This window comes from Gadus macrocephalus, chromosome 11 (assembly GCF_031168955.1).
Source record: "Gadus macrocephalus chromosome 11, ASM3116895v1".
In the NCBI taxonomy this organism is placed as follows: Eukaryota; Metazoa; Chordata; class Actinopteri; order Gadiformes; family Gadidae; genus Gadus; species Gadus macrocephalus.
In genome coordinates this window covers 5,577,621-5,595,393 of record NC_082392.1, presented here as the reverse complement: position 1 = coordinate 5,595,393, position 17,773 = coordinate 5,577,621, and the positions used below count along the sequence as shown (strand labels likewise).

The following is a 17,773-nucleotide window of genomic DNA, read 5'->3' as shown; positions in this document are numbered from 1 at the left end:
TAGAAACTTATGTGAATACAATCTCATATCAATATCTCGTTATACATTACAACCCAAATACGAAAGAACGTTAAAAGATTGCCTCTGACCCCTCACATCGGAGTTGGTTTGGTCCAGCTGGTGTGTACAACCCGAAAAAGGCTCCCTTCGCCGTTTCCGCCAAAGCTGTCCTTCACATGAAACATGGCTTCTATACGTTTGGCTTCAAGTCTCCTTTCCAAAAGGATATTATCCTCCAAAACTAACGCTGTAAGTAATAATCTATTCATTGCGTGATGAGTGCTGTGGTATATATGTATTTGACTTGTATGTGTGTACGTCTAAACCAAAATAATTGTGCACTTTTCGTTTCATAACCCTGAGTCCTTGACTTGCGTAACTGCCTTGTAGTTACAAGGCTTTGTGTTTTTAAATGTCAAATCATTAATATGCTACATGAATTGCCTTTGTGTCACTGAAAGCACCTTGTATTGTATTGTATAGTATATTTCCATTTTTTTTTCCAAAAATCTATAGGTTTAATCATGCCTTCTCATCTCCTTGTCCCTATAGTAGAGGCAGACGTGGGGGGAATTTATTACATTTGTACATTATCGTAATTCTGACTCAATATTGTTTTCATTTCAGGCCTCTCTTGGTGCTACCAAATGTTCCCGGGACTTTCATTTTTCGATTTATGGCAAGAAGAACAATGCCAAAGTGTCAAATGATGTAAGTCGGCGTAAACATTATTGTCCTACGGCAATAATGAGTATGTTTTCTATATGTCTTTGTGTTTTTATACGCATGTGTGTTTCTTGAAAGAAAAATGATGTTAATACTGATTTACTTCTGGTCAATCTGCATAGATTTCCACCCAGTACCCTGTGGTGGACCATGAATTCGATGCAGTGGTCGTCGGGGCCGGTGGAGCAGGATTAAGAGCAGCCTTCGGTCTATCTGAGGCTGGGTTCAACACAGCCTGTATAACCAAGCTCTTCCCAACCAGGTCGCACACAGTTGCTGCACAGGTACGAGCCACCCTCATTACTGTTATTTTTACATTTTGTTGTTTATAGGTCATAGCGTTATAGCCAGAAATTGTTGTCTTTGAGCTCTAAATAACTATTAGCATTCCTAGTTCTTAGACGGGATCTAAACTTCACATGTTGAGCTCTTCAGTGTAATTTGTACTTAAAGTTTGCTTGTAGCGCTGTTGGTATGGTCTCTATTTCACGTGACCTTTACGTTTCAGGGTGGCATCAATGCAGCTCTTGGGAACATGGAGGGGGATGACTGGAGATGGCATTTCTACGACACTGTAAAGGGATCCGATTGGCTTGGAGACCAGGATGCTATTCACTACATGACAGAACAGGCCCCCGCTGCTGTCGTGGAGGTAAACCCACAAACTACACGCTACACACACACACGTATCCATAAACGCTCTTTCTTTCATTTTAGGCTTTGCATCCTTAATAATAATAATAATAATAATAATACATTTAATTTAGAGGCGCCTTTCAAGACACCCAAGGTCACCTTACAGAGCATATAGTCATCATTCAAAACTATGTAAAACAGACTAGGAATAAAAGGAAAAAAGAGGTTAAACATGAAGAATAATAATAATTAATAACACTCAAAGACGCCTAAAGTGAAGGGGGGACCTCACTAACCACCACCAATATGTAGCACCCACTTGGGTGATGCACGGCAGCCAATTGGCGCCAGAACGCTCACTACACACCAGCTTGAGGTGGAGAGTTAGGGATGAGGTGGAGAGTGAGGGAAAAGAACATATTTAAACACTATCGACCATATTTAAACACTGTCTATCACATTTAAACAATATCGACCACATGTAAACACTATCGATCACATTTAAACACTATGGACCATATTTAAACACTATGGACCACATGTAAACACTATCGACCACATGTAAACACTATCGCCCACATTTAAACACTATGGACCACATTTAAACACTATGGACCACAATTAAACACTATCGACCACAATTAAACACTATCGACCACATTTAAACATGTAAACCCTATCAACCACATTTAAACACTATCGACCACATTTAAACACTCTCGCCCACATTTAAACACTATCGACCACATGTAAACACTATCGACCATATTTAAACACTGTCTATCACATTTAAACAATATCGACCACATGTAAACACTATCGACCACATTTAAACACTATGGACCATATTTAAACACTATGGACCACATGTAAACACTATCGACCACATGTAAACACTATCGCCCACATTTAAACACTATGGACCACATTTAAACACTATGGACCACAATTAAACACTATCGACCACAATTAAACACTATCGACCACAATTAAACACTATCGACCACATTTAAACATGTAAACCCTATCGACCACATTTAAACACTATCGACCACATTTAAACACTCTCGCCCACATTTACACACTATCGACCACATTTAAACACTATCGACCACATTTAAACACTATCGACCACATGTAAACACTAGCGACCATATTTAAACACTATCGACCACATTTAAACATGTAAACCCTATCAACCACATTTAAACATGTAAACCCCTCTCGACCACATTTAAACCCTATCGACCACATTTAAACCCTATCGACCATATTCAAACACTATCAACCACATTTAAACTATCGACCATATTTAAACACTATCGACCACATTTAAACACTATCGACCTTAAGTCACATGTCATGGGACTTAAAGGTCCGCTGACATGAAAATCTCAATTTATGAGGTTTTCTAACGTAAATATGAGTTCCCCTAGCCTGCCTATGGTCCCCCAGTGGCTAAAACTTGCGTTTGGTGTAAAACGAGCACTAGCTGTTCTGCTCGCCTTTGAAAAAACGGAGGCTCAAGCGCGCTGATTTGGAAATCTGTGCTCATGACGTCATGAGGAATCTCAGCTCCTCCCCTTACTCTGCCTGGCCCGCCCAGAGACGTTGGCCCGCCAATGAGACAATGAGCTAGAGACCATAACATCGCCACGCTGTCTTTGCCTGGAGTGTAGAGATATCATGGCTCCCAAACAATTGAATGGCAGGTGCTCAGTGTTCGGATGTCAAAGTGACAAACTAAGTAGGCCTACATTTGCAGCTCCTTCATCCGAGTCTCTGAGGAACCAGTGGGTTCATTTTGTTTTCGCTGGAAATGCGCCGATACGAATTCCGAAATGTGTGTTTGTGTGCGCCAAACATTTCACCGACGACTGCTTCATCAACTTGGGACAATACAAAGCTGGATTTGCTGAACTTCTGAAAATGAAGCCTGGATCAGTACCAACTCTCCTTGCCTCAGCTACAAACCGCGGACAAGTAAGTACACTAACGCTGTATCATGTTCTGGCTTTACTGTGTATGATTACCTTGCTTGTTCCCCTTAGAATGTGGCTTTAGCTAATGCTCACTTTACTACAAACTAATACAGCTGTCTTTTAACAGCTAAGTGACGCAGTAGTTCTAGCGTGAGACACAGGGCCTGATTCCCAAGTTAGCCTTGGTGTTCTATATCATTGGAGACAGTTTTCAACACATTTCATTCAGTCCTTCTAGTTCGCTCGTGCTAGGCTATCGCACGGCAACAGGCATGAATGAATAAAGTTAGAAATAAAAGTAACCTTCCATCGCATGAATCATCGCATTTTGAGGGACTATTTCCTCGGCAATGGAGCTGGTAACTTAGGTATCAGCAATGCAATGCAATGTTGGTATTTTCATAAATACATAGGCCCACTCATGTTCTCCCCTTCACGCCAGTTTCAAATCAATGGGTTGTTAGCAGGTTAATAAATCGAGTACTAATTGGATCTTGTTTCCTCTACACAGGCCAGCACATCGACTGTTTACATTCAGCTGCCTCTCTCAAGGGATGTTGCATGCCAGACGGACCATTTGAAAACGCGTACTGTAGGCACACAGCTATCCTTTAGGACTTTGCCGACCCACATTAAAAGTGAAGGTATCTACTTTCCACCTTGAGTACATTTACTTTTGATGTAGTTACTAGTGTTCTTTATTCTGGCATTTCTCTTTGCTTGCATTATGTGTTTTTTCATTAGACTTGCCTTAGTAAAATTCATTGTTTGCACAGGTGTCCAGGCAACTGTGTTCTGCAAGGATTTCGGTGTTGGCACATCGAATGCAGACCCTTTGTGCCTGTCATCGACACCAATAAGAAGACCATCCAAAAGACCTCGGGTAGACCTTGAGGAAGAGCTGGAGGACAATCCATTGGAGGTCAGCTCTTTATTGGAAGCTTCTAATGGACCGGATTCCACTTATGATCCTTCTGACCCCATCACAGCATTGTTAGACTCTACACTAAAGTCGTAAGTTACTGAGTGTGAAGATATATGTGTGGCTCTTGAGAACTTTCATAATTTCTATAAATTGTATGGCATTCTAAACATAAAGTATTAATCTCGGTGAGGCTGTTGTTGTTTATAGCATTACCTTCAGGATTATGTGCATGCAAATAATTAAACTAGCTGAAAACAGGGTGATGGTTTAAGGTACAGTCCAGGTGAAAGCTCAATCAGTTTAACACAAAGCGTTTCCCTTTGTTTGTGGTTTGATATAGAGAAGATTCATCCACTGCAACACCCAACGGCAAGAAATACATGGTGTACGAGAGCTGCATCATGGAATTGTTTAATGCATGTCCAGTCTGCACGAGGGCATGTGAAGTTACAACCCAAAGGCTGGGGACATTCCTGTTAGTGAAGCAGCAGTGCCCCCATTGCACATTCGGAAGACGCTGGAATAGCCAGCCTATCCTTGGGAGCACGCCAGCTGGAAACCTGCACCTTTCTGCCGCTGTGTACCTGAGTGGTGCATCTTTCCTAAAAATCGAAAAGGTAAATGATGTGGAACTGTAAATGTGTGACTGTGAATTGCTTCAATATAGATCTAATTACATGTATTATTTATCCCCCCACACCAAAAGGTCTTCAAGGCAATGAAGCTACAGTTGTTTCGGTATGAAACATTTCGCCGCCATGCCAAAAGTTTCATTGAACCAGCAGTTATTCACCAGTGGAAAGTCCTAAATGATTTGAATCTGCAGCGGCTAAGTCAAGAGGAAATGGTGATACTTGGTGGTGACATGAGAGCTGACTCTCCAGGTATTGATACCTAACTGAAATAGTGCATTTTATACAAGTGTTCAATATTGTTTGAAGTTAAAAGAAGTGACCTAAATAAAGTCAGACATAATACCAAAGTATTGGAGGGGAATTACTACACTAATTTCCCTATTTGAACCAAAATAGGTCACTCTGCAAAGTATGGGAGTTACACAATGATGGATCTCCATACTAACACCATTGTGGACATTCAGTTGGTCCAGGTGAGTTGTCAAAATGGATATTGTAAAGGGGTTATTGGTTGTAATTTCAAAGTCTAACATGCATATTCTATTAATATATATTTTTTCTTAACAGAGCAACGAAGTTGGTGGTAGCACCCATATGGAGAAGGAGGGACTGAAGAGGAGTCTAGCCTTACTGGAGTCGCGTGGCGTCCACCTTGACTGCATTGTCACTGATCGTCATCCTCAAGTACAGAAGTTCCTCAGGGAGAGAAACATAACCCATTACTACGATGTCTGGCACTTTGCAAAAGGTATGTTTCTCCAGCCTTTTCCTTTCTTTGATTTGTTAGTGATATCCTTTTGGTGAGAAGGACCTGATGTTTTGAAGCTTGCGCAAAGCTCCCATTTGGTGGTCCTTCATTTTAAAATTGTGACACTGAGTAAATGGTAAGAAATGCTTTGAAATTATCAAATGCTACAATCGAGTAATCACTCAGTTTATGAGTATCTCAACTAAGTGGAAAGTACTTTGCTCTCATTGTAGGTATTTCAAAGAAGCTGTTGGCAATCAGTAAGCAGAAAGACGGTGAGAAACTCAAGAAGTGGATGAAGAGCATCAACAACCACATATACTGGACTGCAGCAGGCTCAACCTCCGGGCCAGAGAGAATCGCAAAGTGGACCTCGATCCTGAACCATGTTCGAGATGTCCATGTACATGAAGATCCTCTTTACCCCAAGTGCGAGCATGCGATCCGCCAGACAAGTGACCGGAGTAAATGGCTTCAAGCAGGTATTTCACCAATATACAGGCTAAATGTCAAAACAGTGAACATACAACTACAGTTATTTAGTGGCTTTCAGAAATTTACCAGAGGACATGGTTGTAGTATTCTTTACTGTATGGGTAATGGTTTTCTAATATCATATTTTCTTATTGTCTGCAGCAACTCCAACTTTCTCCAAGTTGGAGAAGTTGCTGACCAATAAAAGGGCGCTGAAGGATGTTGCAAAACTGAGCCCCCACCACCAAACTTCATCTTTGGAGGCTTTCCATGCGGTTATTCTTCGTTTTGCCCCCAAAAATTTTGTCTTTCCCTTTATTGGAATGCTGTGCAGGTTAAAGAAAGTTTGTTTACTAAATACTTTTTGGAATTGTAGCCTAAAATATCTGTCAATATTAACATGTTTTGTCTTGTACTTCCAGACTCTACCTGGCTGCTATGCATTCAAATCACAATGTGGACCGACCACAGGCCGAAACAAAGGAAGGAGTACCGATTTATAAAATGTCCTTTGCAAAGGCTAGGAAGGGAGAGTGCAGAGCTAAACCACAAAAAACACAGCAGACCTTTGGTAAGGGTTCAAATAAATTCAAACGACACACATTTTGGATTTCTAAAATGTTTTTCTCTTGATGAAAAATCAAATAAATACAAAAACACAGTAACACAAGACCCAACCAATTTGTAAAGAAAACATGTTTTACGATACAGGTTACGTTGATGAAATCATGGATGTAATTTTTGAGGAAGTCTTTCCCAACCCTACGCCATACACCGAGGCCCTGTTGGAGATCCCTGTTCCAGAGCCCCTAACGGCACAGTATGAGAAGCCTGACAAGGAGGCGGTCATCAGCAGCCTTGTGTCAAGGTTCAAACGGGGGGATGTTTAAAACCAACATAGTGGCCTTCCTCAGCAGGAAACTCGGAGCGGATACGCAGGACCACACAAGCTGGAATGACAACCCGGATACGGCGTCCCAGGTGGCCCCAGCACCAGCTCACAAAGGAACGATAGGAGAGATACCTGTAGCGACTGAACAATTGATTCAGAGAATAAGTCTTGCAGATTTATCATTGCTTTGTTATGAAAATAAATATTACTATGCTCCTATGGCTGGTTTGTTCTGTAACTATTTAAGTAGTTTTTTTTAGCTCGGATATAAATACATCTTCACAAAATTAGGCACAAGATTGAGAACAACTTCATTTATTTTATTAAATTCTGTAACAATGCATAACTTACTTGTGTATTCTTCTCAAATTTAGAGGACCATAGTCGGCTCTATATATTTGGCTGGCATTCTGAATAGAGTAAACATTTAGGCAGACCGGCTCCAATCCAGTGGGGTGTTCCACAAAGCCGGTTTTATCACATAACCGGGTAAGTTAACCCAGGGTTTGCTGTAACCCTATGTTTTCCGTTCCAAAAGGATCACGGTATGTTAGTTGCTATAGCAACATATGATCTGAATCAAACCTGGTCGGACCAGGTTTTGCGCAGGTTAAGTTTGAAACATAACCCGGTTTTGGGTATTTCAACCGGCGTTCACCGCAGATTTCATGTGTTCACAATGGCATGCCCTTTTGATGAGTGAACTGCTGATATCAGAGCGCAAATTATACGTGCAATCCACCGGGAGCGATTGATAAGACCACGGCTCGACATCTTGGCATATTGGATGACTTTTTGCTGGAGTGGAGAGATATAGATTCTCGCGCAAATCTTTAATATATTTAAATAGCCTTGCATAGCCAACACTACCAATCGAGGACCTGGCCTCAGTTCACTCCAGACTATTTGCGTAGCCCTCCGTTTTTTTCAAATGGTAGTTTTATCTAAGCTATAATGCTGGAGATGCTGAGCACATCACAGTCGTTTCAGATGACCCATCCAAGATTTGTATCGGCCTCCTATCATACAAAGAGCAATATTGTCTGAGTACTATGCCGAGAGGCATTTACAACATAAAGTATAAAATAGTCCTAACGGACTTGCATCCACTGGAGAATGTTCGATCGTAGCCGGCGGCTTCATTACAAGCACTGATCCATCTTGATCTGTGAAGTTGATGAATTGTCACTTTTAGGTTTTCTACCCAGTTACCAAAAAAAGAAACATTTGGAATAGGCCTAGTATGCGCTGTGGCAAGCACACGGTTTGCATGTGTTACTTCGAAGGCAAAAAAAATCTAAAATACAAGAAAACACAAAAACCTACATTCAACCAGTGTGTATGGCCCATGACTCTCTGAGGTGGTAGGTACCTCCAGGTAGGCTACCCCCTCCATGCCAGGGCGCCCTGAATTTATGTTTATTAACAGCTCCTCCACCGGGGTCAAGACAATTTGAGGGCCAGATCCAGTCTGCCGACTGTCGGCCTTTTCACGATTGGCTTAAAAAAATGGCTTATTTAAATTTATACCAATACGATGGTGGGAAAAGCTTACCAGTTTGTATGTTTTTTATACTTCATTTTTATACTTGATCCTCTGACCGCTTGGAAGCAATCGGAGTACATATTGTTTTAGAAGAAAGGGGTTATGTGGTAGGATCTTTAAGAATGCTTAACTGGGATATTTATATATTCATGGCTCAAATATTAAGGATCATGCTTTTGACGTGTAACTAACGCATTTACGCGGTCAGCGATCCGCTGCCAGGCTTTGGTTCTCCGGGTTCCAGAGGTTTTAGCGTTCCCTTTTCTTGTGATAATGTCCTTCTCCTCGTCATAGCTCTCCAGGAGAACCTGGAGTTCCATTTCATTGAAATAAGCGGCCCGTTTCGCCATATCGATCAGGGTTTCCATGATCCATACATCACGTCTTTTTAAGTTTGGCGTGGACGCGCACAACCCTGTGTTAACCAACCCCGAGTTGATTGAACTAATGCATAACCGCTGCTGTGGAACCGAAAACTCTGGGTTGGTCGGCACAGGGTCAATCAACCTAGAGTTCAGCGTTAACTCAGTGTTTGTTAAACCTCCGTTCGTGGAACACCCCTCTGGATGGTCAACCATACACGTTGGATGTAGTTCGACCTCCCGTAGTCTTCTAGTAACCTAATTAGAATTTGAAAGGGTAAGTTTTATTTTTATGCATTATGTGTCAAATGAAGAGACAAAGTAGTTTCCAATTTAGTGGAGAGTGCCACCTGCGGTATCTCCATGCAGCAAATATTCTCCTCTTCTGTGGGCATGGTCGCACATTTTCCACAACGGCACCTATCCATAAAATAAAGGTAGATGTAATAATGGCAGAGGTCTGACTATAGTGGCTCTGGTTAGTGTCTATAGCTATACATATGACAGTGGACAAGCTGATGTGAGACGTAAATCTTCACGAGTAAATCATGGGTTATGTGTAACATGACTTCAATATAGGTTGAAATTAACCCATTAAATGAGCCAGTGACTTCTCTAAACTACAAAGATGACTGATATAGATGCTAATATAACGTTGTAACGATAGCAAATCAGCAACTTTGAAAGCCAACAACGTAGGCTAGCGTTAGCACATGATAATAACTAACCGCATACATAAACAAACCAACTAAAGTACCGTATCCAGACACAATATTTTCAATTACCATTCAGAGACGTCCTGCTGTAGCCGCTGAGAACCAACTTCTTCAGGTGATTCGTAATCCGGATCCGATTCTGGGTCAAACTGAAAGGCTTGAACGACTGGGTTTCTACGAGCCATTGCGATGTAAACGTGGCTGCAAGCTGCTCAGGGCCACACCCCCACCCTGTACAGGGCCACACCCCCACCCTGCTCAGGGCCACACCCCCACCCTCCTCCTTGACACGCCCACCGAAACAGCGCATTTGGGGGAAGCTCAATGTGCGACTGGCTCGGAGTGGCTGTAACTCTGCACCACGGCTGAATTTCGGGAACGTCTTTGAATACTGTGTTAGTTGCCCACTAATACCTATATTAAAGAATACATAAAATAGCATGTCATGGGACCTTTAAGTCCGCCCGCCACTTCTCAAAATGACCCCTACTTTTTCTCGAACAACCCCTTGCCGCTACATTATCATCGGAAATCATTTGTTTCGGAAGTTGCGCCGCAAACCAAGTAACCCGGGGTTTCCCCGCACTCTCTCTCTCTCTCAGCTGGAGAACTTCGGCATGCCGTTCAGCCGTACCGAGGACGGCAAAATCTACCAGAGAGCCTTCGGGGGTCAGAGTCTCAAGTTCGGCAAGGGAGGCCAAGCCCACCGCTGCTGCTGTGTGGCCGACAGGACAGGACACTCCCTGCTGCACACGCTCTACGGACGGGTAAACACACACACACACACACACACACACACCAATTCCTGCGGTATTTCCTGCATCAGCCGTTAGCCATCTTACATTTACAATAGTTGTTTGTCATATCCTCGACGTCCAACATCCTCGACGTCTGTCGCTAGTACCCGATCCGTGGCTCCTGCCGGGTCCGCACCTCCGGGTGCGTCCGCCACTGCTCACGCGCAGAATTTTATGTATGCGCCGCTTTGGGGACTGCCTTGGTCTCATGACTGTAGGTTAATTGGTGACTCCCCTCGCTATGTTGCCAGGATGGAGAATAGACTCCACACATTAAATCGGCATGAACAAAATCAATAGGGAAATCTGACAATGTAAAATTTTCATGGAACAATAATTATCTGTTGCTTAATGACCACTCTGGTAACCATTCATAATCGAATATTCTCTCTATGGAAACTACGACAAACTAAAGTTCTCTTAAGACAGTTCTTTTAAACATGTCTTCCTCTTTGCCCCCCCCCCCCCCCCACGTCTCTCCAGTCCCTGCGTTATGACACCAGTTACTTTGTGGAGTACTTCGCCCTGGACCTGCTGATGGAGGACGGCGAGTGTAAGGGCGTGATCGCCCTCTGCATGGAGGACGGCTCCATCCACCGCTTCCGCTCCAAGAACACCGTCATCGCCACCGGGTGGGCGAACTGTCCCTGTGGTTTCTCATTGTTCATATCCAGCTGAGGAACCAATCGTACTCTCTGGAGCACACGGTTTCAATCATGTAGCTAACCCTACTGTCAATTTATGTTTTACATTTATTCGTCTATCTTTTGTCTTCTCTTATTGTGTGAATTCTACAACGTTCCTGCACTTTGTACCGTGATACCCTCATTTCCTGTCTGGGATTAATAAATGACAATCGTATTCTTATCTTATGTAACGGTACTCAATAGGGTAGGTCCGGTTACAAGGGTTAGCATGAAGCCAGTGGTGACTGTAATAACTCCTGTCCCATCTCCCTACAGGGGTTACGGTCGCACCTTCTTCAGCTGCACCTCCGCCCACACCAGCACAGGGGACGGTAACGCCATGGTGACCAGGGCTGGCCTGCCCTGCCAGGACCTGGAGTTTGTGCAGTTCCATCCCACCGGTGAGCGGAACAGACAACCCTGTGTCCTAGGACCAATGAAAATGCTTCCCGCTCAGTTCAGAATTGGACAGTGGAGCATCAATGCAGTGAATATGTAAAAGGGGACAGACAAGCTTGGCTTTTTTATAATATGAGCGAGAACTGTAATAATTGTGTGGGGAAAAAGGACGGTGAAGTTGGGCCCTTGACTTTGTTGGAGAACGCAGATCCCGGACCAATGATGTCTATTGAATGATTAATTATATAAATGGCCATGTAAGGTAGTCGATTTATTACTGTCCAATTGTGGGCAGGCAGTAAACTCCTTGTCAACAAACCCTCATGATGGCGCTTTACTCCAGGAGTTAGTTTAAAATGGACACAATTGGAACAATTGGCAATACTAGCATTCTGGGGAAACAGTCCGGCAGACCTCTTTGGACTGTTGCTTAGTTTAATCTAAGTAAGCAACAGTTATTTTGTTGTTGTTTGCTATCATTACTTGTAATACAGGCTGTTTGCAAGTCAATTGGTGTTGTTGTTTTGGCCGGTTGTTTATGTCTTGAACTTCAATAATGAGTCCAGTGGAGAGTTGATGTTTATATTTGTCCCTGCTGGACATCTGACACCCGACAGAATTTGTAAGACCTTTCCATAACAGACCTCTCACGTTTTGTTTTGAAGCAGCTTAAGAAGGTTCTCAATTGAGTTCGGTTTTTTGTCCAAAATCCAGAAACACAGAAGTGATCCAATTTCCTGTTTTATTTATATTCTGGTGTTATTGTGCAATGTCAATTCTGTGGGATTTTCCAATATTTTATAATAAATGTGTAGCAGGAAAAAAGGAAAAAAAAAAAAACTTGAACTGATGAACCCTTATTAACGGATCCTGAATCGTTTATTTCTAGGTATCTATGGCGCGGGCTGCCTGATCACAGAGGGTTGCCGTGGCGAGGGCGGAATCCTGATCAACAGCGAGGGGGAGCGCTTCATGGAGCGCTACGCGCCCAACGCCAAAGACCTGGCCTCCCGCGACGTCGTCTCCCGCTCCATGACCATCGAGATCCGAGAGGGCAGGTGTGTGTGTGTGTGTGTGTGTGTGTGTGTGTGTGTGTGTCTGTGCGTGTGCGTGCGTGCGTGCGATGGCGTGCGATGGCGTGTCACGTGCTTCGCCCATATGTCGCCGTTCCTCAACCCTATAGAAAGCAAAATTCTCTGAAGCATCCCAAACTACTGCGCTGTGCCTATAGTTGTGATGATTCAAATCCCTTGCTTTTGTATGATTTAAGCATGATCCAAAAGCAATGTGACCTCGTAGACCCTGGTAACCCTGGTAACGCCGCCCGTTCTGAGATTGTGTAAACCGGCAGATTATGTGCGTGCCCAATCTGCACGAGTCTTGCTTTGTCTCTGATAAACTGGCCCCCGGTCAGAACAGGCGTAGGCAGGTGTGGGCGAGGTGTGCCCTGCGTCAACACCGGGGAGTTTTTCAATCCAGATAAAAAAAAAAAATCCCTCAATGAAGGATGTCGAATCTAGTTATTCCCTCTCTTACACCGGACTGTAAACCGTTGGCGTACCGTACAAAGACCCCCAGTGTTTCCCCCAGTACTGTATTGTTAAGGTGGCCGCCTTAACAACAACAATAGGGCCCCGCCTTGACTACCAATGTATATTAAAAAAATATATATTTATTTTAACTTTTTAATTATTATGCATTAGCAAAGTAGAAAACTGTCGTAGGGAAAGAAAACATACTTCCATTAGGTGTAAAAAAAAAAAAAGATCAGTAATGCATCAGTAATACTGTTACAACAATGGTCGTGCCGCTTTTTGAATTGAATTGAAACGGAGACCCCCCCCCCTGCTCCTTGACCACCTTGACTCAGACATTAACTGGGGGAAACGCTGGACCCCCTTGGTAAAACAACCTTTTGTCCCTCTACGCCTTTTCCCTCTCAGGGGGGTGGGACCCGATAAGGACCACGTCCACCTCCAGCTGCACCACCTCCCGCCCCAGCAGCTGGCCACCAGGCTGCCGGGCATCTCGGAGACGGCCATGATCTTCGCCGGGGTGGACGTCACCAAGGAGCCCATCCCCGTGCTGCCCACGGTGCACTACAACATGGGCGGCGTGCCCACCAACTACAAAGGACAGGTGCGCCACGAACGGGGACCCCGGGATACACTCGAGGAACCTCAGACTGAATCTCTTTGTTGTCATTGCGCGTGTTTAAACTAAATTGAAATGGCGTCCAGACGGTGCGATTCACACCGTCTGGACGCTTTTATCCAAAGCGACTTACATCGGTTAATACACACTTTGACACACCGACGGCAGAGTCGACCATGCAAGGCGACAGCCTGCTCGTCAGGAGCAGTTATTGGTTAAATGTCTTGCTCAGGGACACATCAACACTCAGCTAGGAGGAGCTGGGGATCGAACTAGCAACCTTTCGGCTACAAGACAACCGCTCTACCTCCTGAGCCAGGCCGACCCCTAAAACGAATATACCAATAACAAATAGAGATTAAAAAAAAATACAGATGAATGAGAATAGCCACTGAGGTCAACGGGATAGCGTGTGAGTGATGCCCAGAATTGTACTTTTCCTTTGGTTTGTCGCGCATATGAAAGATGCTGAAGACGAGATGTATTTCACCGTATTGTGAACGTATTCGTCCCCCAGGTGATCACTCACTCCGACGGCGTGGACCATGTGGTGCCGGGCCTGTACGCCTGCGGGGAAGCGGCCTGTGCCAGCGTCCACGGGGCCAACCGCCTGGGCGCCAACTCGCTGCTGGACCTGGTGGTGTTCGGCCGAGCCTGTGCCCTCACCATCGCCGAGGAGGACAAGCCCGGTGAGCCCCACCCTCCGACCGACCGGCCCTCCACCTCGAGTTAAGCCGCGCTGCGTTCTGGAAGACCCTACAGTAGAGCTTCCAGAACGTTGTCTTCTGGCAACGTTCTGGAAGACCCTACAGTAGAGCTTCCAGAACGTTGTCTTCTGGCAACGTTCTGGAAGACACTACAGTAGAGCTTCCAGAACGTTGCCCCGGCCACGTTCTGGAAGCTCTACTGCAGTGTCTTCCCGAACGTTGCCCCGGCGACGTTCCTTGGAGAGACAACGGCGTCGGCCAATGGGCATGACGCCACGTAGGCGAATCTGGTTTATTTGTATGCTTTACCGCCGTGGGTTTATTGAAGCACCTGAATATCTTTATTTACTTATTTTTGGTTTGTGTGTTGACCGCTGATCAATTAGTTATGAATCCCATATTTTCCCCTAATGGGGGAAAAAGTGAATATTGATGGATGTGTGTGCAGCGGGGATGGCACTGCACGTGAGGCTGACCTGTGCCTGGTCCCTACCTCCCCAGGAGAGCAGCTGTCCCCGCTGAAGCCCAACGCAGGGGAGGAGTCCGTGGCCAACCTGGACAAGCTCCGCTACGCCGACGGATCCATGAGGACGTCGGAGATCAGGCTCAACATGCAGAAGGTAGGGGGGGGTTCTGCCGCCCAAACGGGGCCCTTATGTGCCGTGTCCCGCTCAGCAGGGGACCACCGCCGTTGGACCCGCTGACCCCGATGCAGGCTTTCACGAATGTAGGGAAGGGTTTGGACGGAGGCAAACTCGACTGGCACCAATTGTTTTCTTGGTCGGTTCCCTTTCCTCCCCTCCGTCATTTGAGGGCTAGGACTTGGAGTTGATTAGTGTTTTCTCGTATGTTGTTTGAAACACTGCATCGCTCATCTTGGAAAGGGCTCCCTAGAAAAATAGATCTCGTCATCTCGGTGGGACTTACCTGGTTCAATAAACACATACAGACACGTTACGGTGGACGGACAAACAGTAAAACGCTGGCCCTCGCCGATGTCTTCCTGTAGTCTTGTCGGTGATCGCCGGTGTCATTCTAACTGGCTTCTCTTCCCTCGGCTTCTCTTCCCCCTGCAGACGATGCAGAACCACGCCGCCGTGTTCCGTACCGGCTCCGTCCTGAAGGAGGGCTGTGACAAGCTGGACGCCGTGTACCAGACCCTGGACGACATCAAGACCTTCGACCGAGGTGCTGCAGCAACGTGTTATTCATCCACTTCACTTACACACCTGTTATACTCGTCTCTCCCCACGCGGTTTTATTTTATTTTTTTTTTTTTTTATAACCGTAACAGGTTTCTGATCTGTTCTCTCTGTCGGTTTCCCGCCCTCCCTCTGCATCCATCCAGGCATCGTGTGGAACACAGATCTGGTGGAGTCCCTTGAGCTGCAGAACCTGATGCTGAACGCCACCCAGACGATCCACGGTGCCGAGCAGAGGAAGGAGAGCAGGGGGGCGCACTCCCGAGAGGACTTCAAGGTCTGAGCTCCTCTTGAGTCCGTTGGCGGGGCTTTTTGCTCTTCTCGACGTCTCCGCCGTCGCTCTGTGCTTGTTCCAAAGGGCACCGATGTGTCGGGACGGACGCAGAAATAATGGATTGAAACGATTGCTCCAAACATAGTCCACCGCCGCGCGGTGCTCTGTGAGCTTTGCTCCGTTCAAATAATAGGATTCTACAAACTAAGCTACGGGGCTTAAAGATGAAATATGACACCACCAGGTGTGAGTGTGATAAGCCATTACAAGACGTTTTGAAAATCTGCCTCTTCTGACATCACAAGCGGGCGTGTCCACCTAGATGTGTGCTGGATACACCCGCCCGTGATGACAGAAGGCATCACACCTGGTGGTGTACTATATCAGCTTTAATGCTTGTTTCTCCTTTGTCCCTGTTGTTCCATTAAACCTTATTTTACGGCTGTTTTCTCCCAGGACCGTATGGACGAGTACGACTACACCAAGCCCCTGCAGGGCCAGGAGAAGAAACCCTTCGAGGAACACTGGAGGAAGCACACGCTTTCCTACGTTGACCCAAAGACTGGCAAGGTAGGAGTCTCCTCTCGCCATCCAGCCGCCTGTAAGGGCCTATTAAACGGACAACGAATGGAATACTTTACGAAAACAGTGATACAATGGGATAGATAACTATGTTGAAGATCATATAAGACATATAACCCTTTTAAAACAACGCAAAAACGATTTTAGGTTTACTGTCCTTTTTTAAGTCCATATCCAACCCTGGTGTAAACATGAGGTCCCATGTGTTTCTAGGTGTGCATGTGTTTGACTCATTTCCTTCTATCCCAGGTCACGCTGGAGTACCGCCCTGTGATTGACACCTCCCTGGACGAACAGGCTTGTGCTGCCATTCCCCCCGCCATCCGCTCCTATTAAGCCCCCCCCCCCCCACCCAAACACACATCATCCCTCCGCTTTGTCCTCAAGCACAGCATCTCATAACTCAACTACCTATTCAGCTATTAAACGTCCCTTTGGAAGTGTACTCCTGAGCTAACTTATGATTTTGCTTTAATTTTTGCTCCTACTCTTTGACGGTTTGTATCATTCTGATATATATGCCTTTTTTAATTTAAAAGCTTTCAGCGGCAGATACTGAAATGATTGTGGCTGTACCCCCATTCTAACGGTAAACAGTGGAACGGTATTCATCTTTGATTCGTTAATCTACCATTGATCGTGAATGGTAGACACATCAGCTGTTTTTGTAAGGTGTTGGTTTCCTTTGATTTGCTGTTTCATGGACAGGGATTGCTAATAACATCTTGCCAATGTTTGTTCTTTGAAATGCACGCTGATGGTGTTGTGAGTATTGTTGATTTAGTGTAAATATCTGACATAGTGTCATATGACAATGTAGGGGGTAGATTTCTCTCAGTCACTATTGCCTTCTGTGCGTTGTGTAACGCAACAAATTGCTGTGCATGCATGCTCTAAGGGACAACAAGCTCATTGTTGATATATATATATAAAATAAGACTTTGTTTTGACATTATATAAACAAGTTGTGTTAATGTCTGAATTTAATTTTTTTGTCGGGCATGTTGATTATTTCTTCGCAAATATTTGTACTTAAATGTTGAATAAAGGGAACCCTACACTTTGAGGTCAAGGGTCGATATGACTTGTAGTACACGCACATATCACAAGGGGGCATCAAATAATAACTATTGGTTTGTCGTGGTTCCCTAATTTGACCGCCAAATTGCATTTCATCTCATTTAGGTCTCATTTATTGACCGATCCATAACTGCGTTCACACCAAAAGCTGTAAAGCGTTTTGAGCTATAAGCCCCCATTGACTTTTTATTAGACATGAGCGATAAAGCGATTGGAGCGATAAAACGCTTGAGCGATAACTTTAAAGCTG

At 44.8% G+C, this 17,773-nt stretch overlaps 2 protein-coding genes and 1 long non-coding RNA gene across 3 annotated transcripts; 2 read left to right on the top strand and 1 right to left on the bottom strand.

The window, feature by feature from the left end:
• The first annotated feature begins 90 nt into the window (after positions 1 to 90).
• On the top strand, positions 91 to 17,509 carry sdha (succinate dehydrogenase complex, subunit A, flavoprotein (Fp)). The gene is made up of 15 exons (XM_060065489.1): positions 91 to 249; positions 628 to 711; positions 849 to 1,010; positions 1,235 to 1,378; positions 10,245 to 10,409; positions 10,923 to 11,071; positions 11,402 to 11,526; positions 12,414 to 12,582; positions 13,468 to 13,663; positions 14,196 to 14,367; positions 14,887 to 15,005; positions 15,462 to 15,573; positions 15,734 to 15,864; positions 16,318 to 16,431; positions 16,693 to 17,509. The coding sequence occupies exons 1-15, from the start codon at positions 184 to 186 to the stop codon at positions 16,777 to 16,779; spliced, it is 1,995 nt and encodes a 664-aa protein (XP_059921472.1). The 5' UTR covers positions 91 to 183; the 3' UTR covers positions 16,780 to 17,509.
• Positions 2,718 to 7,389, top strand: LOC132467907 (uncharacterized). Its single transcript, XM_060065488.1, has 11 exons — positions 2,718 to 3,345; positions 3,856 to 3,988; positions 4,121 to 4,358; positions 4,610 to 4,886; positions 4,976 to 5,153; positions 5,301 to 5,377; positions 5,472 to 5,652; positions 5,886 to 6,134; positions 6,289 to 6,460; positions 6,549 to 6,697; positions 6,838 to 7,389. Exons 1-11 carry the CDS (start codon positions 3,049 to 3,051, stop codon positions 7,014 to 7,016), a joined length of 2,130 nt encoding a protein of 709 aa, XP_059921471.1. The 5' UTR covers positions 2,718 to 3,048; the 3' UTR covers positions 7,017 to 7,389.
• On the bottom strand, positions 6,226 to 9,140 carry LOC132467916 (uncharacterized). Its single transcript, XR_009528117.1, has 2 exons — positions 7,370 to 9,140; positions 6,226 to 7,159 (listed from the first exon to the last, which is right to left on the bottom strand). It is a non-coding gene; the product is annotated as an uncharacterized LOC132467916 (long non-coding RNA).
• Positions 17,510 to 17,773: the final 264 nt, after the last annotated feature.